This window comes from Panthera pardus, unplaced genomic scaffold (genome assembly GCF_024362965.1).
Source record: "Panthera pardus isolate Hobbes unplaced genomic scaffold, ASM2436296v1 HiC_scaffold_13, whole genome shotgun sequence".
NCBI classification, from domain to species: Eukaryota; Metazoa; Chordata; class Mammalia; order Carnivora; family Felidae; genus Panthera; species Panthera pardus.
This window is the reverse complement of record NW_026526688.1, coordinates 20,825,355-20,846,141: the sequence shown is the minus strand read 5'-3', so window position 1 is coordinate 20,846,141 and position 20,787 is coordinate 20,825,355. Positions and strand designations below refer to the sequence as shown.

The 20,787-nt window shown below is 38.4% G+C and overlaps 2 protein-coding genes across 26 annotated transcripts in view; one reads left to right on the top strand and one right to left on the bottom strand.

The window, feature by feature from the left end:
- The window catches only part of PCM1 (pericentriolar material 1), an 83,817-nt gene extending 68,495 nt beyond the window's left edge, over positions 1-15,322 (top strand). For 19 of the 25 annotated variants that reach the window (XM_019466701.2, XM_019466698.2, XM_019466700.2 and 16 more), the window contains 9 exons: positions 69-266; positions 1,867-1,929; positions 2,152-2,287; positions 2,583-2,743; positions 5,483-5,558; positions 6,102-6,358; positions 7,988-8,080; positions 8,188-8,305; positions 12,789-15,322. In XM_019466701.2, coding sequence (XP_019322246.2) covers positions 69-266; positions 1,867-1,929; positions 2,152-2,287; positions 2,583-2,743; positions 5,483-5,558; positions 6,102-6,358; positions 7,988-8,080; positions 8,188-8,305; positions 12,789-12,886 — 1,200 coding nt within the window. In that variant the 3' untranslated portion in view covers positions 12,887-15,322. Of the gene's footprint in view, positions 1-68; positions 267-1,866; positions 1,930-2,151; positions 2,288-2,582; positions 2,744-5,482; positions 5,559-6,101; positions 6,359-7,987; positions 8,081-8,187; positions 8,306-9,806; positions 11,706-12,788 lie in introns of those variants that run through there. The other 6 variants (XM_019466703.2, XM_053900906.1, XM_019466715.2 and 3 more) reach the window with 2 other exon arrangements.
- A 903-nt stretch (positions 15,323-16,225) lies between these two features.
- ASAH1 (N-acylsphingosine amidohydrolase 1) overlaps positions 16,226-20,787 on the bottom strand; it is a 49,679-nt gene continuing 45,117 nt past the window's right edge. Inside the window, exons 11-14 of the mRNA XM_019466692.2 lie at positions 18,831-18,962; positions 18,603-18,726; positions 18,120-18,176; positions 16,226-17,262 (exon numbers count right to left, since the gene is read on the bottom strand). Coding sequence (XP_019322237.2) covers positions 17,173-17,262; positions 18,120-18,176; positions 18,603-18,726; positions 18,831-18,962 — 403 coding nt within the window. The 3' untranslated portion in view covers positions 16,226-17,172. The remainder of the gene's footprint in view (positions 17,263-18,119; positions 18,177-18,602; positions 18,727-18,830; positions 18,963-20,787) is intronic.

Here is a 20,787-nt window from a genome sequence, read left to right as displayed (position 1 = left end):
TCTGTGTTGCTCTACCCACAATTGAAGTTTACTGTAATCTTAAAGTTACTTGGTTTATCTTTGAATAGGACTCACTGGCAAAATTTGCTGGCAGAAAACTCAAAGACTGTGGAGAAGATCTTCTTGTAGAAATATCTGAAGTGTTGTTTAATGAATTGGCTTTCTTTAAGCTCATGCAAGATTTGGATAATAATAGTATAACTGTTAAACAGAGATGCAAAAGGAAAATAGAAGCAGCCGGAGTGATACAGTCTTATGCCAAAGAGGTAAATGATATTCACTTTGATTTAGCTTTAGGAGTAGTTATAATTAGCATATAAATATAGTTCTTGATCATTATTATCTGAAATCACACTTGACCTCAGGAAACATATTTTCGAAGTAATAGCAGTTAATCAGATTACACAAATCAGTACATATGGTAGCCACATACTGAATCTCAGTGTAATAGCAGTGGCTAAAAGATCAGGAATACAGACAGAAATTGGTGACAGGAATTGTCATATATATTACTCACATGATTGTCAGTTGCTGAAGAGAGGGGGACTGGGATCCGGGCCTCAACCAGCCAACTGCCTGCTGTAGCAGTTGCCCACCCCAGTAGATGTCCCAGGAATATTGATCACCCCAACCAACACACATGTCTTGTTTACAAGTTAGGACTTTGGTTGCACATCTCTGTAGCTTCTTATGCCCTATTAAATTTGCCTTGATCACGTATGAAACTGGATGTTTTTTTTCCCGTCAACTGGAGGCATACCAAGACCTCATACCTCCTCTTGGCTCTCTAAGCACCATAGGGAAAGCAGGTCAGGACCCAAAACAGAAAGAGGTAACCCTTCTCCCTGCAGTGTAAAGTAGATAAAGTCAAGTCATCTATTTAACACTTTTCATAATATTTTCAATCTAGACATAGATCAGTTTCAGATCATTTCAGCCACTGATTGCTAAGAGCTTGAAGAAAATAAAACAGGAAAAAAACCCGTAAGAAATGGTTGGAAGGGCTGCTTTAAGATAGGCAGTCTCTTGAGGCTGTTTGAATGGGTGTATGAACTAAGGCATGAAAGACAAGGAGTTTATAATGAAGATGAAAGGAAAGAAGAGCATTGCAGGTAGAGAGAACTGTGAGTTTAGAGGCTGAGGCAGGATTGAGCAGTTTGGAGAACAGGAAAAAGGTTAGGGTGGCAGGAACCCATTAAATGAAGTGAGAGTGTAGATGAAGTCACCTAGGTAGGTAAGGCCAAACTGGTAAGGACGTTCTCTTTTATTTTATTCTAAGCATGATGGAAACCCATGGGAAATTTTCACATAGAGGAGTGACATAATCTCTTGTGCAATTCAAAAGGTTTGTCTAGATACCACATTGTATAGGAATTGTAAGAGAGAAGAGACAGAAGCAGGGAAACTGTTGTAAGGTCACTATAGTAGTCCAGGTAAGAAATGATGTGACTTAGCTCTGAGTGTGCACCAACAGATCCATTTTGACGATTGAGTCCGTGAGGAGTTTTAATGGTGTAGGTATGGATAATAAAAGTACAGCACAGGCTGGTTTCTGTTGTCTGACTTGTTGAAGGCCCATTTGCGGAGACTGGAAAGACTGGGAGGCTTCAGTTTGGGGAGTGAGTCAAGGTTTTGTTTTAGAATTAGTAAATTTGAGATGCTGTTATATATCCAGGGAGTTGTCAGGTGGGCAGTGTTGGTTTTGTTTTGCTAATTTAAAAGATTTCAGTGAGAGTTGAATTTACATTTCTAAGATAGCGTTCAGTGCTTTGGATTATTTATCAAAAACCGCAGATTTGTGAAAGTTACTAAATACAAGTATAATGCGGAAAGGTTGCCCCTCATTTCTGTTTAACTTGCTTATAGGCCAAAAGGATTCTTGAAGGAGATCATGGCTCACCTGCTGGAGAAATTGATGATGAAGACAAAGTATGTGCTAATTAATTTGTGACTAAAGACAGTGCTTTTGAAAGAGAAAATTAAATAACTTTTAACAGCTTTTTAATGTTTGAGATTCTGACAAAACTTCAGTTTCTTTTAAAAACAATTACTTTTTGTATTTTTTATTAGATAATGACTAATTTTTTTTGGCAGACTTACTGTATGCGTTTTTAAAATGTATTTTAAGGAATTATGTTTATTTGTGACTAGGACAAGGATGAGACCGAAACAGTTAAGCAGACTCAAACATCTGAGATGTATGATGGTGACGGTCCCAAAAACGTGAGATCTGATGTTTCTGAACAAGAGGAAGATGAAGAAAGTGAAGAATGTCCGGTGTCTATTAGTAAGTGGAAAGGCTCGTACTAGGTGTATATGCAAGTTCTTTATAGGTCATTTATTCACACAGTTGGGGGGAGTGTAGTGATTACAGAGGTAGGTGTCAGCCACTCTGGATTTTTTGGTGTGGCCCTGCCTAATTACTTCCCCTTTCTGTGCCACAGTATTCTAGTGCTTACGGTTTGGAAGGTTTCAGATACTAGTTGTAAAGGACTTGTGCGGTGCAGGAATGCAATATGTGGTAGCTGACACTACGATTTAGTGATGGAAATTTACTAGAAACTGTGTGTTAATCAACTTAGACTTATCCAAAGCTGAAACTCAGGCTTTGACGAATTACGGAAGTGGAGAAGATGAGAATGAAGATGAAGAGATAGAAGAATTTGAGGAGGGACCTGTAGATGTTCAGACTTCACTTCAGGCCAACACTGAAACTGCGGAAGAAACTGAACACGACGATCAGGTATTCTGGTTGGGACTAACACACCTTCCCTGAGTCATCTTCAAGTACTGAAGGCAGCTCCTTTTTAAAGGTGTCAAAATTTACAGCTTCCCTATTCTCACTCTCATGAGTAAACAGACCTCTTTACTATCCTTATTGAAATCCAAATGAAACACTAGTTTAATTTTGTATTTAGCAATGTTTACTTTTAAAGCACTTTAGTCTTTTTTTTTTTTTTTGTAAAAGGTCATAAAAACTGAGATTACTGCAGAAGAGCTGGATTTTTCATTTATCTTTATGTATTTCCTAGTCATACATGGAAATCGTATGTGACAAAATAAAATCATTCCATTTCTTGCCTCCACCTCATCCTGTTCCACAGGCAGTATTTTGTATGATTTCTTTGGCTCTTTAACTCTATTTCTGAATAATGTGTTTGTATTTATTTATTTATGTATTAGACATTCTCTGTTGACTTCCTGTTATAGCAGGTGAAGCCTTTTAGGTCACTTAATGATTCCTCGTGTAATTATATTAATACCGTCCTCCTTGTTTAATTGTGTCTTTAGCTTACATCTGCATTTACCCGTAGATGTAACCAAACTGCATAAATATTACTGCTGAACTAAGCAAATACTGTTTATTGCTTAGTCTTGTACATTTTTTTCACCTGAAATTAATACTTGTCTCGATTTTTTTTTTTTGACCTAATTTCCTTTGACCACATACCCGAGTCTTTGCTCTGCCCACCAATAGCTGTATACACTTCTCAGTACAATTTTCTACATGAATCAGTCTGTCAGTTTTGTTCTTCCTGCTCCATCTCGGGTTGGCTCTTCATTAGACATGCTCACTAGCTAGCAGCCTGGGGATTCCCTTTGTCATTCTTTATTACATCTGTTTTGAGAATTCAGTCTTATCATTTCACCTCATTTTGGTGGAGCACATTTCACGTATCTCTCAGAGAAAGTGCATAAAAGATAAATATTTTGAGGCTGTATTTAGATGTCTAAGAAAATCTTAAATTCCTCCATGTTAAAAATCATTGCCCTCAGATCTTTGAGAGACAACTGCTCTGTCTTCCAACGTCTTCCAGTTTTCATTGCTGCTGTTGAGAAGGCGAGTGCCTTTTTTAGTTGTGATTCTTTGTATCTTTTCCTTCCTACACTGGAGCTTCCCCTGGACTTGTGTTGAAGTTTTACAGTGATGCACATTGTTGTGGGTCTTTTTTTAGTCACTAAACTGGGTACTCAGGGGGTCTGTGAGCAATCATTATCATGTCCTTCATTTTGGTAAATTTTCTTTTTCTGTATTTCTTCCCCACCATTTTCTCTCTTCATTCCTCCTAGAATTAATATTGTCAGACATTATTGGCCCTCATGGTTTAATTTTTTTTTTTAATGTTTTATTTATTTTTGAAAGAGAGAGAGAGAGACAGAGTGACAGATTGTGAGCAGGGAAGGGGCAGAGAGAGAGGGAGACACAGAATCTGAAGCAGGCTCTAGGCTCCGAGCTGTCAGTACAGAGCCCGATGCGGGGCTCAAACTCAGGAACTTTAAGGTCATGACCTGAGCTGAAGTCAGATGCTCAACTGACTGAGCCACCCAGGTGCCCCTGGTTTAATTTTCCAATTTCTAATCTCCTCTCTTCTTTATAGTGTCCCTTTACTCTGTTTTACTTTCTGGGAGGTTTTTTGACCTTAATACTTATGTGAATGTCATATTTTTAATTTCTATATACTTTTATTTTCTGATTACTTTTTTATAGCATGCTGCTACTTTAAGGAAGCACTGTCTTCTCTTACTCACCTGCAGGCTTTCTTCAAATGCCTGTGGTACCTTTAGTGTTTATATTAAAAAATGACTCAGCATAAAGCAGATTGGGGTTGTTCTGGGCTTCACGGGAGGTCATTAGGTAGATGGTTAGCTTTTTGATAGAAAATCCCAAATGTTAGTACCTATTGGTATTTTCTTTGGGGTGTTTTAGTTTCTCCCCAGAAGGGTCATCCGTTGTCCTCCTGCCGGAGAGGAGGTAGATACACCCCCTTGACAGCCTGCTCTTCTGGAGCTTGATGTGGAAATGACGCCCAGTGTCCCATCACTGCACAGACTTCTGAATGCTTCTGTTTTCAGTGTGACATTTTATCCTGTCCTCATTTGTGCTTTCTGCACCCCACCCTGGCAGCCCCGGGTCTGAGGCTAATTCCCTTTACCCAAAATATAATCTCCCATTTTCTATTTGAGTTTGGGGAGGGAACCTGGTGTTTGCGTCTTCTTTAAACAGTTTCAAAGAACCACCAGCACCCCCCTTTTCACCCACAATGTATTCCTTCCTTCCTAGAATCTGGTACTTCCAAGCATGAGGTGAATGTTACTGTTCTCTCTTCTTGCTGAAGGCACTTTGCTTCATCTTTCTCCCTCCTGCTCACTTCCTCTTCCATTCACTGAACATCTACATACAAGCAGATGTCTTTTAGTGTCATTCATGATCCAGTCTGATTTGAAAAATAAATAAATAGTGGAATCCATAACACTCTAGTTCTCTATTATTTTGAGGTTAAGAAGAAAGGGAAGCCTTTTTACTTAGCCATCTTAACAGTGGCAACTATGCCTCCTTCTTGAAATGCTTTCAGAAGATATTTTTAAATACCCTTGTATGAAGGTCTCAAGTTGGACAAAAACCTTACAGTAGTAACCCATCTCCTATATAGTGGCCATATATTTCAGGCCCTGCTATTAAGACATCACTTTTTCCTTCTAGGTACTACAACATGACTTTGAAAAATCAGGAGAAAGCAAAAATGTCCCATCAGAACAAGAACCCACTACTAGTAAAGGCAAGAAATCTAAAGTGTTCAATTTTAAGATTATCTAAAGTGCCCTTTATGTGCTTAAAACTAAAACAAAAAACAAAAAAACCCAACTAAATTCTTACCTAACGTAACTTGGAAGGTGTTTTGAACCTGATGTATGTCTTTTTTCTTTCCCCTAAATCCTTTGTAGAAAACATGAGGGCTTTGTTTCGGCAAACACTTGTTAAATAAGAGTTGACAAACAGACAGAAAAAAGTCTCTAAAGAAGACATCTTTAGCTACAAATGTGGGGGATTTTTTAGAATGCCCATTCCTGGATATTATTCATGAATATATCCTACTTCATTAGAAATTGGGTGGATTTCAGAAATCTAATTTTTAAAACATCCCCAGATGAATCTGATGAACTAATTTTAGGAACCATTGATAAGGAAAATTTGTAGCTGCCTCTTCTTTTGGGTTTTAAATATCTTGATTACTCATTCATATATACTGCCTATTTGGTATAATAGTAAAATTTAATAGCTGTTTCATTACATTAATGTTAAGACTTTCTTTTGATGCCAGATGACCAAGATAGCACTCCTGTGAAACCCTGTTACCTCAACATCTTGGAAAATGAGCAACCTTTAAATAGCGCCATCCAAAAGGACTCTCTTACTACCATTGATTCATCTAAACAGCCTAACCCTTTGCCTTTACCTTTAACTGAAATTGAAACCTTGGTGCCTGCAGTCAAAGAAGTTAAATCTGCCCAGGAAACCCCTGAAAGCTCTTTGGCCGGAAGTCCTGACACTGAATCGCCAGTGTTAGTGAATGACTATGTACGTATCATTTACATTTCATTTCTGTGTGTATTTCTCCATTTCCAAGTTAACATTTACAGTCTGTACGCAGAACTTTCCTTTGTGTTTAGGCTTAGTAACTGCCAAGATGGTTTTCGTATTCAAACTGATTTTAAACTTGAACAGAAGGGTGATAGTAAAATTAAGATGATTGTCTCAAAACCTAAAAGCTCTTCTTTTTTATAATTTTGAGCTTTAGGTGGCAGTCTTCAGAGTTCATTCCAAGTTTAGATTTGGACAGATGATACGCGGGTCACCGTTAATCTCTCACAGTATCCATGTCTAACATCTTAATTATTTTAGAGCATTTCATAAATCCTTGATAAACCTGAAAGTTCACAGTTTGACAGCAGTAGACTCCTTATCTCTATACAGTAAATGACAGAAAAATATGGTAGCAAATCTATACTTAGGGTGTAAGTTGAGTTTTTACCTTGGACATTTTTGTTTCAATTTAATTTTTATAGTAAGTAGGTTATTTTTTGGATCTTAGATTGTGTTTTATAAACTTGTCAGCAAAAATTAAGGGATTTATAACAATGTACTTTTAGGCCTTAGGAACGTATTTCACTTTTTTTCTTTTAACATCAACTTTCTTCTTACAGATGTATTTACAATTATGATTTCATAATTTCTCAGCTTATAATATTCCCGAAACATTAGTAGAGTTTCTTAACTGTCTTGATTGCTTTACCACCATAAAATTTACACCATAAAATTATTTTAAACTCTGAAAGTTACCTGTTAGACTTACTCTTACTCTAATTTGATGAGTGCATAGAGTTGCTATAGGAGGCAGTCAATTGAAATTAAGTTAATGTTTGATTATAGAGGGGACTTGAATTTGAAATTTAGGCCAGGGCCACTACTGAAGGTTCTTGTGCAAGAAAGTCAAATGGCCAAAGTCATGCTTTTTGAAGATGAATCTGATGACTGTATAAGATTTGTTGTCAAGGAGGTGATGTTAGGAAGCTCCCTTACCATGCATAGAGACACCAAGTTCGAGATGAATGAGGGAGAGATGGGTGAGAAATGTTGAAAGAAGAAGAAAAATTTAAGGTTTCCACTTGGGTAATAGGTACAGTGATATTGTTAAAAATCAGAAAGGGAAACTAGGGGAATAAAAGATGTCAGGTTTCAAAGAAACACTGAAGAGATCACAGAAGGGAGTTATTAGATTCATACCTCATGTTTCTCAGTTTCCACAGAGCTGCTATTGAAAGCCTATAAATGTTTACTGATAGTCTGCTAGATCCAGTTCTGATGCGTTCCATAATCGTATCAAGAAACCACAGTTTTTCTTCTGATTATTTTAGCCTTCGGTGTAACTGCTATTTTTTCTTTGAACCTATATAAACTGGCTCTTTGTTTTATCAAATGGAGACAGATGTGCTCGGTAGTATGTCCACAGCTGCAAGTGCATGGCCCTTCCTGTGCACGCCAGCTTTGTTTTATTCATGGAGTTGAACGCAGGACAAAAACAGGATGGAATTACTGATGTGTACTTATGTCTAAGAATCCACTTTATCTCTTGGCATGGATGACTTTAAAAGGCTTAGATCCAGAGATAGAGTGGATTGCCTTCATTAAATATAATTTATCTTACAGGAAGCAGAGTCTGGTAACATAAGTCAAAAATCTGATGAAGAAGACTTCGTGAAAGTTGAAGATTTACCACTTAAACTGACAATATATTCAGAGGTATTTTGCTTTCGTTAATTAATTAAACTTGTCTTCATATAACAAATACTACTACTGAGATGAAAACTGATTTTGAGGTGTTTTTGTTTTTTGTTTTCATTCCAAAGGCAGACCTAAGGAAGAAAATGGTAGAGGAAGAACAGAAAAACCATTTATCTGGTGAAATATTATGTGAAATGCAGACTGAAGAACTAGCTGGGAATTCTCAGACACTAAAAGAACCTGGTAAGAGTTGCCAATTTCAACGAAATCATATTGAAAAATTAGTCACTCTTGATACCATCATTTTGTTTTTCACATCCATTCATAGTACTTGGAAGATTTAAGCCAAATATTGGAAGGAAGCATAATTCTGTAAAAAGTCTAGTCCACTGCCGAATTTAGAAATTAGGTATAAAATGGTATTATCAGATAATTTTCTATTTTTAAAATCTTGAATTTTAGCAAGGTAATAGATGCATGTTGTTTAAGAAGGAAAGGTACAAAAGACTTAAGGATAATTGGAGGAGCCCATTTGTTTTAATTACTGGTTTTTAGTTCTTTTGGATGAGACACTGTTTATCTTTAAATAATATCGTTTTAATTTTTCTTAATTTAAAAAATTCAGACATCTCTTATCTTCCCTATCAAAAGTGAGTATTTGGACCTACCTCTCCTTTCACGATTATTATTTTTGGTTTTTCTGTTTGAGGATACCTTTGTTATTTTAAGTATATGTGGTTGGTTGCTCGTTCTATCAGCTTTGGTCATTACTCAGCCACTGCCTCCTTTTCCTCCTGCTTTCTCTATTCAGTTTTACTCTTCTTCTTACATTAAGGTTATAAAAGCAAACACAGGGGCGCCTGGATGGCGCAGTCGGTTAGGCGTCCGACTTCAGCCAGGTCACGATCTCGCGGTCCGTGAGTTCGAGCCCCGCGTCAGGCTCTGGGCTGATAGCTCGGAGCCTGGAGCCTGTTTCCGATTCTGTGTCTCCCTCTCTCTCTGCCCCTCCCCCATTCGTGCTCTGTCTCTCTCTGTCCCAAAAATAAAATAAAAAAAAAAAATAAATAAAAAAAAAAAAATAAAAGCAAACACACATTTTATTTTTATAACTATAGTAGTTAAAACTTCTATACTTTTTCTGAAGACCATTCTGTGTAAGTATGTCTCGTTGCAGAGCCAGGCAGTAGTAATCCCAGATTTCTTTCTGTATCGATCTAATGGCTCAGCCCCTGGGCCACTCAGATGAGAACGTGTCTTGCATCAAAATCAAAGGATTTTCTTGTTGTTCTCTGTCCATTCATCAGCCAGTTAATTAAGATTTTTTATTTTTGTTTTCCCTAGAAATACTAAATGTCAAACCTTTAACTGATTTCCCAGTGGTTTAGCCCAGTTCTGCTAGTTGGAGTCTCAAAGCTGCCCCTGCTCAGGGGGTCTGGGCTGAGCCCTTCTGGCCCCACACTGCGCCACTGCCTGCTTTTAGCGTCTTGGGGGCTTGTTGTCCCCTGTCCTGCTTTTCCCTCACAGCCACTTTTCTTGGTCAGGATTTCATCAGTTTTACCGTTTTTTTCCTAGTGGAGTTTTTTTTAAGAGAAATGAAGTATCTGGCCAGTCTGCTGTCCTCAAACAAACTCTCATCTGTTTTTAAACTACATTAGTATTTTTATAATAACTTTAATGTAAGAGAACAGTAAATTCTAGTATGTCTTAATTCAGTAATTTATAATGCATTCATTCTGTTTTTCAGAAACAGTGGGAGCCCAAAGTGTATGAGAGGTCTTCAGAGGCTCATCTAACTTGCTTTACATAGTCAATGCATACATGAACATGGCACTAAATAAACATCTGTTTTGATCTGTATAAAAATGTAAATTAGTTTGACACTGCATTCTTGATAGGTGTGCTGATTTCTGCCCGTGGCAGTTTAAAACATCAGAAACTGAATTCTGGACAGATTCAAGCCTTGATACACTGTAGGGTTGTTTTTCTTTTCTTTCTTTTTTTCTTTTTGGTCTTTTTTTTTTTTTTTTTCCCTCTCCCATTGTGATGTTTAGTATTGTTAAATTTAAGATGTAGTTTTAAATAAAGTTGGACTTATCTGTAAAGTAATCTCTTTTGGAAATGATGTTGAATTCTAAACAGGAAGTCACTGTTCTGTATGGTTAGGATAGTTAGAGAAGAGCAACAGTCAAGAGTTAGACAAATAGACTAGTTAATATAAAGAGCAGCCATTAGGCCAGGCTTCCAGATAGTATGAGTGTTGCTGCTCTTGGGTCTGATATTCTTTTAAATGCCTGCATTGTCTTATTCCTGTGCGAGAATAGGGCAAGTTATAAAGGTATCCAGAATATTGGTTACGTTATTATAAAATATATATTAATATTCTGTTCAAATTGGATTAAGTTCAGAACACATGTCCTTAGTACTTCGAACTTACATACCTATCAGATAAATATTTTCCAGAATTCAATTCCTATCTATGTTGCCACAGCCTTAAAAAAAAGGTTTTATGTAATTAGGGAGTATTTCTGCACAGTTAACATTATGATTAATTTTAAATGAAAAACCAAACCCCTTCAAGTAGGGATTACAGAACTAAATTTTATGTAGCAGAATGTTAACTCTCTGTATGCCTTTAGACAAACTTGGCTTTTGAGATACATCTATGAGATTTCTTCATCACTAAATAAATCAGTTTTTAAAGGTGAATTACCTTTAGATTGCAAACTTGACCTATACCTGAGGGAGGCTTCACCGAGCCTGTTATCAAGCCAACCTTACAGGTTTCTCGAATTAAATATGAAGACTTAATTTCAATTAGTCTTTAAAACTTAATAACAATTTACTGAAACATGCCATAAGAAAGTCATTTCATTGGTATTCCTTTAAAATTCTTAGTTGCCTGATACATGATTGTAAAATTACAATGCTCATCAGGGAGTCTGTTAACTGAGGATTTCTGAGGACATTTACTGTATTACTAATTAAATTATGTGAGGTGTAGATCTCCGACATTAATAAAACCTATTCAGAGAACTATCATTCCAGAATCAGGAATTCTTACCCAGTTGGCCTGACTTCTGGGAAACTAAAACGATAGATTATATGGATACTCAAGTTCTATATATGTCTTGTAGACTCCGAACGGAAAGGGGAGAATTTCATATTGGCACACAAGCCAAGCCTTCGTGTTACAGCTCTGTCTCTATCTACATGCCTATGAAAGATAGGTACGGTGGAAGAACTTTACTTCCTAGTTATTACTCTAGAAGCTGTGGACCTTATCTAACTTATTTGACTTGTGTTATAGCTGCTGTAACCTAGTCTGTTGTTTTCTGTTTTAGAAGATAATTCAGTTTTAAAATACTTGGGGCTTAAGATCAGATAACTTGTATTACATTTTCCTTAGTAACTACTGCTCAGAGGTTAGGCATTCAGGATTCCTGTTTCTTAATTTTTAAGTTGAAAATCTGGTTACAGATAAAAGAGGGAGAAAGGTCAAAATGAGTGAGACAGAATCCTGTGCAGGTGGAGATAATGCTTAAACTAGTGAGCCCACTGGACTGTGCAGGTACTCTTTGTATTTTGTAACATTCACTTTGGGTAAATGCTTTTTCACTGTTAATAAATGTATATCCTCCATACAGCCCGGAATTGCATTTTCATTTAAACTGACATAGTCACTTATGCTTTAGAATTTATTTCAGAGTTATGGCTTATTTGGCAATTTTAAATGTCAAAACAAAACGGAAAAGACATGAAAAAGAGTGACGTATCAACTAGCCAGAGACTTACAGTTGAGACCATTTTTCTTACACTGTAGCTATACTCTGTTTCTTAATTATATCTATTCTATATAGTATATAGAGAACATTTTCATATTCAGAGCTATCCCATATTCAAATTGGGCCAACAGTTTTACAAAAAGTTCTTGATTTGGATATTTTGAAAACAAATCACGTTATCAAGCCTGAATTAGAGTTCTCTCTTAACATACCTAGTGTATAGACAGTCCCCAACTTAATGATGGTTCAAGTTATGATTTTTTAGTTTTACAATGGGGCAAAAGTAATACAGGCATACATTGGTGGCACCTTAGGTGGCTCAGTCAGTTAAGTGTCTGACTCTTGGTTTCGGCTCAGGTCATGTTCTCACGGTTCATAAGTTTTAGCCCCACATTGGGCTCTGCGGGATTCATATTTTCTCTCTCTCTCTCTCTCTCTCTCTCTCTCTCAATAAAGAAACTTAAAAAAATGATACAGGCATCCACTGGAGATATTACAGGTTTGGTTCCAGACCAGTACAATAAAGCAAGTATTGCAATAAAGGGAGTCAAATGTTTTTGGTTTTCCAGGGCATGTAAAAGTTTATGTTTATACTGTACCCTGTTTCCTGTGCAATGGCATTATATTGGAAAGTTCATACCTTAATTAGAAAGTATCTTAGTGCAAAAAAATGCTAACCGTCATCTGAGCTTTCAGCAAGTTGTAATCATTTTGCTGATAAAGGGTGTTGCCTCAATGTTGATGGCTGCTGAAGGCTGGGGTGGCTGTGGCAATTTCTTAAAGTTTGCCATTGTTTTGACTTCCTTTCACAGATTTCTCTCTAGCACGCTATGCTGTTTGATAGCATTTTCCCAGTAGTAGAACTTCTTCCAAAATTAGAGTCAATCCTCTCAAGCCCTCCTGCTGTTTTACTAAGTTTTATTCTTTTCTTGTCATTTCAACAGTCTTCACAGCATCTTCCCCAGGAGTAGATTGTCTCTCCAGGAACCACTGTCTGTGCTCATCCATAAGAAGCAACCCCTCATCCATTCAAGTGTTATGAGAATGCAGCAGTTCAGTCACATCATCAAGCTAATTCTAATTCTCTTATTTCTACCACATCTGCAGTTACTTCCTCCACTGAAGTCTGGAACCTTCATAGTCGTCCTTGAGTGTTGGCATCCACTTCTTTTAAACTCCTGTTAACATTGATATTTTGACCTCTCCCCACGAATCACAAGTGTTCTTCGTGGCATCTAGAATGGTGAATCCTTTCCAGGTTTAGTTTATGTTGCCCAGATCCACTTCAGGAATCACTCTGTGGCAGCTATAGCCGTACAAAAGGTATTTTTTCAAAAGTAAGATTCTAAAGTCAAAAATACACCTTGATCCATGGGGTGCAGAAAGGATGTTGTGTTAGCACGCATGAAAACAACATAAATCATGTTGTACGTCGCCATCAGAGTTCTTTGGTACAATGTTAATGAGCAGTAATATTTTGAAAGAAAATTTTTTTTCTGAGCTGTTAGGTGTCCACCATGGGCTTAAAATAGTAAACCATGTGGCCAACAGATGTGCTTTGTTTACAGAATGGCCTGTGGGCCTTGGCTTCAACTTAAAATCACCAGCTTCGATAGCCCCTAACAGAGTCAGCCTGTCCTTTGAAACTCTGAAGCTAGGCATTGACTTCTCTCTAGCTATGAATGTCTTGGATGGCATCTTCTTCCAAAAGAAAGCTACTTCACCCGCACTGAAAATTTGTCGTTTAGGGGCACCTGCGTGGCTCAGTCGGTTGAGTGTGCGACTTGATTTCCGCTCAGGTCATGATCCCAGGGTTGTGGGATCAAGCCCCACATCAGGCTCCTTCTAAGATTTCCTCTCTCCCTCTGCCCCCTCGCACATTCTCTCTCAATTAAAAATATATATATATATTGTTTAGACACCTGCATCAGTTATATGGATAACTTGCTACATCTTCTACATCAGCACTTGCTGCTTCATCCTGCACTTTTATATTATGAAGAAGGCTTCTTTCCTTAAATCTCATGAACCAATCTCTGCCAGGTTTCAACTTTTCTGTTGCAGCTTCCTCACCTCTCTGAGCCTTCACAGGATTGAAAAGAGTTAGGGCCTTGCTCTAGATTAAGCTTTGGCTTAAGGGAATGCTGTGGTTGGTTTGATGATCTATCCAGACCACTCAAACTTACTTTCTCCCTATCACCAATAAGGCTGTCTCACTTTATCATCCATGTGTTCACCAGAATGCCACTTTGTTTCCTTCAAGAACTTACTTGCATTCGCAACCTGGCCTGCCTATTTGGCGTAAGAGGGCCAGCTTTCAGTCTTTCTTGGCTTTCTATGTGCCTTCCTCAGCGAGCTGTGTCATTGTGAGCTTCTGATTTAAAGTGACAGACAGAGCAACCTACTTAATGGGAGATTTGTCAATGACGTAACCAATAAAGAGTTAATATCCAAAATATATGTAGAATTCCTAAAACCCAATAGCAAAAAAAAAGATTAAAAATGCGTAGACGATCCGAAAAGACATTTTTCCAAGACAGACATACAGATGCTCACCATCACTAATGACAGAAATGCAAATAAAAACCACAATGAGATAGCACTTCACACTAGTCAAAGTGACTAGTATCAGAAAGGCAAGATGTAACGTGTTGGCAACCATGTGTAGCAAAGGGAACCTTCGCGCACTGCTGAGAATGCAAACTAGTGTACCCGCTGTGGAAAACACTGGAAAAATTAAAACATGACCCAATAATTCTGCTACTGGCTATTTACCCAAAGAAAAAGAAAAAGAAAACACTAATTCAAAAAGATACATGCACCCCTATGTTTACTGCAGTATCATTTACAATAAACTAACCTATGGAAACAACAAAGTATCCATTGATAGATGAATGAAGATGTGGTGTATGCATGTATATAAAACGGAGTATTACCCAGCTGTAAAAAAGAATGAGATCTTAACATTTGCAACAACAGGGATGAACCTAGAGGGTATTCTGCTAAGTGGAATAAGAGAAAGATAAATACCATGTGACTTCATTCATACGTGGAATCTAAAAAACAACCCCCCGCCCCCCCAGATTTGTACATATAGAGAACCTGTGGTTGCTAGAGAAGGTGGGGGTGGTGGGGAACTAAGGGGATTATAAGCAGTATAGACTTTCCAAGGAAAAAAGAAAGAGATGTATGGTTTACCTTGCATTGGAACCCTTAGAAGCCACTGTAAAGTTATTAAGTGGGCTGGGGCGCCTGGGTGGCTCAGTCCGTTAAGTGTCTTGACTTCAGCTCAGGTCATGATCTTATGGTTCGTGGGTTCGAGCCCTGAGTCGGGCTCTGTGCCGCTGAACAGTTGGTCAGAGCCTGGAGCCTGCTTTGGATTGTGTGTCTCCTCTCTGCCCCTTCCCCGCTCAAGCTCTGTCTCAATCTGTCTCACAAAAATAAATCAATGTAATAAACAAGTTACTAAGTGGCCTAATTTCAAGACTGTTGTGTCCTGGGGTATAGGGAGGCCCAGGGAGAGAGATGGGCGAATGGCCAGGGGGTGGATCACCATATCAAATACAATAACAATGAAAAAGTCTGAAATATTGTACAAATTATTAAAATGTGACACAGGACAAAGGGACCAAAAGCTGTTGGAAAATGGCACCGACAGACCTGCGTCAATGACGCAGGGTCGCCACAGACCTCTTTGTGAAAACACTATCTGTGAAGGACGGTAAAGCGACGTATAGGAAAACCAGGTGTGCGTGCCATCCCATTCACGTGTCCTCTCCAAGTTAAGCCAGCAGTGGGAACCACTGTCGGCATGTTGGTAAACACCCTCCCAGTCATCCTTCTACACTGTGGACACAAGGACATACACAAATAGGCTTATGCTCCGTATCCTAATTTATAACTGCTTTGTTGCCACCTAACAATGCTACCTAAAACCTCCATGCTAGTTGTTTCCTCCATATTCTCTGATGAGTCCTGAGGAAATTGGGTCTGAAACAGCATCTCACCTATTTATTATACATATCAAAAGGACGGCTATTTCAGGAAAAAATCCAAGTTTGCCTCATTTCATTTTTAGCAGGGGCAGAATTGGAAGTTTAACACAAATCCTCCTGTAATTCCTCTAGCCTCACTAAGCTAACATGAGCATCCCTACAGTTTTGTGGAAGCACCTCCTCCCAGGAGAAAAGTAGCCTTTGGACACCTACACACTGTTGACAACACCGGGTTGAGACGAAAGGATTAGTCACGTCAGCTAGTGACCAGTGCGTCTTAAGTTGAAGAACCCACCTACACAAGCCTTGTAACTGAATTCAGGCATGTTCAGCTTGGATCTCCAGCACGTAGGTCCACACTGAGTCGGCACACGTGTCTGCCAACACTATTTCCAACGACCGTTTATTGAGCGTCATGAATACAAGTGACGTTACACAAAATGAAGTGGATACAGTCTCACCCAACTGGCATGCACTTCACAGTTAACTGTGTGAAAGTTTGAAAGGTTAACACATTCCGTCAGCGCTTTTCATAAACAGATTTCTGAAAGACATTTTTAGTAAGGTTTTTAAGAAATACACGATCAGAAAGACAAACTAAAAATGTATTAAGTGAACAACATTTGTGAGAGTTTATGGATTCACCTCTCGATTTCCACAAGGCTTTGACTTGTTTACTACTAACTCACAGAACCTAGGACTCAGTTTTTGAAGTTAACAAATGCCTGGAGTGACTGGGAGGTAGACTAATCATGAAAAAGGGAACGTTTCAGTTCTGTGTACAAAAGGCTGCCTTCACATACGGATTACTTCATGAACCCCAAAAAAGTACTTCTATTCAGGGTCAAGGCTCCAGTCCTACTGCCTGTTAAGAGAACTACACAGGTGGATGTCTGTCTCCTCCACACTGCTGTCAAAAACAGCAAAGACCATGGTATGTTAATTTGAAAAGAATCAGAAGGAAAAGACTGCTGTACGGAAAACCATAGCAATACGTGGATCAAAGCGAAAGACGGAATGGTGTACAGATGTGCCGGAGTCAGTGCCCACCGGGACTCTGGCTTTATTCTGTGGAGGGGGGCCCCACGAGGTCCCTGTCCCCAAACGTCCAAGTGGAGTGACACCGCAAATTCTAGGTGATTGGTTTCTGTAACGAAGTTAACCGGAAATGAGAGTAATCAACTGTTAGGGCAAAAATGGTCTGTGGACTCATGCCCCAAAGAGAAACTGCCCCGAGTCTCAGTCTTGGAAGGAGGTCAGACAGCCGTACTACTCGGACACGGGTGAGTTGCCACCTTCATGCCACACAGCATTCTAGACGCCGGGTGTGTGCTCACCAACCTATGCAAGGGTCTGGGCAATCCCGCAGGTAAGTTTCGTATTGACCTTTGGTAACATCCATCAGGGTGGTGAATACAGTCAGCTGAAAGAAAAGTGACTTTTATTTGAAAAATGTTTCCAATTCAACGACGTCCTGACTTACATTAGCATTTCTATACACTTAGTGTAAAATAGTATATAAACGGTATGTATACAAAGATACAAAAATAAATATACAAAGAACCAAATAGTTAATAAGTTAATATTTACATCTCACCATTTAAGAATGCCACAGTAAAACAATAATAATTGAAACAACTGACTTCAATAGAACCATTACTCCAGGTCATGAATATAAACAGGCTCTGGAGAGAATCCCGTTAATTCCTTACAAGATCTGATTCCTGAGTAGCACGGTGCTTCACCACCAGTGCTGTAACACCCCACATCCTCAGCTCACGCAGAGCCTGATGGTTCCGTGGAGGATAAACAGCCCGGCTGTGGCCATCCTTCTCCTTAACGCATCTCTAACACAGCGGGGGAAACTCAGGCACGAAGCTCCATCTGAAAACAGACTTCAGACTTCATTGAGTTCTAGGTGCTAATTGTAGTGTACAGTGTGAGATTTCTGACAGGGAGAAGTCGAAGGTAAAAGGCTGTATTTAACTGAAACGTCAGAGACCATACTCTGATCAGTCTGGACCTCAAACCACACTAATCGGTTTGTCATATCCCAGGAGTGACTGTTTTAGTCACACAAAAAACATTTTTAAAAACCTTAAGCAGAACATGACTTGGGGGTTCTAGCTCTGACTGATCCACGATAACAGGGAGAGATAAAAACATGGGCCCAGGTTATTTCCCTAAAAGTAAATTATATACATACATGTTTTAAAAATATGAAATTACAATTAAAATTATTAAAATTAAAAATTATAAATATATATATTTTAAAAATACCTTGTTGAGGACAGGTTTTGTTGACAGGACATCATATATGGTCGCAAATGAGATATTCTAAAACACAAAAGTAATTTTGTTCATTAAGTTAAATCCTGATGTCAGGAGGGTTATCCACACAATGGGCTATTAGAAACAAAGGCTTTCTTCAGTCAACCTCCCAGAAACCCCTAAAAGAATTTCCTTTGGGGTCACTGTTAGAAGAGTTAATGGTTCTAATGTGTCACTTTTTCTCTCTCCTCCTGCCCTCTTTAATTCTTGTCATTCAGCTACAGAGTGGTGTCCCAACATTAGAGTAAAAAGGCAAGTACTGTAAAATTTTGCTCTTTCAATTGAAAATGAAACAAAAACTCAGTACAGATTGTCCAGAGATACTGAATAACAGGAAGTTTATAAATTCCTCAAAGGCCAAAGAAAAATGCCACAACTAAGATAATCTTCAAACGTTACCATTTATTTCTACATAGGACATTGTGACTGTACCTCTTGAGTTGTCCGGTTTAGGCACATCTTTGCAGGCGTTCTGCGATCATCGAGAAAGAAAGGACTTTTCCAACGGTCATAATTTGTTTGTAGCACATACCATCTATCCTGCTTGGGGTTGAGTCTAAATACAAACAGAGATTCTGACTAGGTTTCATGCCTTAAACCTGTAAATATGTCAGTCTATGCTTTAGTTTCTACTTATTTTGTTTGAACAAATGTACTTACTCATATACATCCAAAGATTGTGTTCTATCTCTCGTAATCACACAACCTTCCCCAGACTTGTTGCCTCCCAGGATAAAGTATGCTGGGGCCAATATCTTAGTTTTCGTCAATATATTCTTGGCTTCTTCATAACTACATAGAAACATTTAAAAAAAAGAGTAAACATTTTTAGTGGACTTGGAATGAAAAATATTTAGTTGTGGAAACTAAGGGAAAACAAAAGTATCTGAGAAACAGATTCTTTTATTTTCTTCTTCTTTTTTTTTTTAATGTTTACTTATTTTTGAGAGAGTGAGAGACAAAGCATGAGTGGGAAAGGGTCAGAGAGAGAGAGAAAGGGAGACAGAGTATCTAGAGCAGGGTTCAGGCTCCGAGCTGTCAGCACTGAGCCCAACACGGGGCTCGAACCCATAAACGGTGAGATCATGACCTGAGCTGAAGTCGGATGCTCAACTGACTGAGCCACCCAGGCGCCCCTATGCCTAGCACTTTTTAAATAAACGAGCTCATTTGCTTTAAACGCGCGTGCGCACACACACACACACACACACACACACACACACACACACACACCATGAACTCCCTATGAATGTCAAAAGTTAACCTAAGAAATTCTGAAATAATTATTCAATGTAGCTAGAAAATATTTTTCTATTTTAATATGAGCAATTTAAATAAACTACCAATACATTAAAACGATCGTACACTATACTCAAATGGTATTTATTACAGGGGTGCAAGAACGAACCGACATCAACACATCAATGTGTTTCACCACGATAACAAAATGAAGGATAAAAAGCATGTGATTATTTCAACAGATTCAGGGGAAGCACCTGACAGAATTCAACATCCTTTCATGATAAAAACTCAACAAGGTGGGTATTAGGGGGAACATACCTCAACATAATAAAGGCCACATAGGACAAACCCACAAGTAACATCGTAGTCAATGGTGAAAAGCTGAAAGTTTCTCCTCTAACATTAGGAACAAGACAAAGATGTCTACTCTCACCATTTTTATTCAGCACAAGTACTGGTAGCCCCAACCAGAGCAGTTAGGCAAGGAGAAGAAATAAAAGGCATTTAGGGGCGCCTGGGTGGCTTGGTCGGTTAAGCATCCGACTTCAGCTCAGGTCACGATCTTGCGGTCCGTGAGTTCGAGCCCCGCGTCGGGCTCTGTGCCGACAGCTCAGAGCCTGGAGCCTGTTTCAGATTCTGTGTCTCCCTCTCTCTGTGACCCTCCCCCGTTCATGCTCTGTCTCTCTCTGTCTCAAAAATAAATAAACGTTAAAAAAAAAAATTAAAAAAAAAAAAAGGCATTTAATTCAGAAAGGAAGGAGTAAAACTGTCACTATTCACAGATGATATGATACTCTACACAAAAACCCTAAAGACTGCACTAAAAAACTGTTAGAATAAATGAACTCAGCACAGTTACAGGACACAAAATCAATATACAAAAATCAGTTGCATTTCTACACACTAACAATGAACTACCAGAGAAATTAAGGACAAGATCCCATTTACAAGTGCAACAGAAAGAATAAAATGTCTAGGAAGAAACTTAACCCAGGAGGTGAAAGCCCTGTATACTGAAAACTATAAGACACTGATAAAATAAAGGGAAAAAGACACAAACAAATGGGAAGATATTCTATGCTCACGGATTGGAAGAATACTCTTAAAATGTCCATACCATCCAAAGCAGTCTACAGATTCAGTGCAATCTCTGTTGAAATTTCAACAGCATTTTTCACAGAACAAATAATCCTAAAATTTAACTATAAGAATCCCAAGTACCCAAAGCAATCTTGAGAAAAAAGAACAAAGCTGGACGCATTACACCTCCTGAATTCAAACTGTATTTTAAAGCTGTAGTAATCAAAACAGGATGATCAACAGAACAGAGAGCCCAGAAACAAATCCATGCATATATGGTCAATTTACATTAACA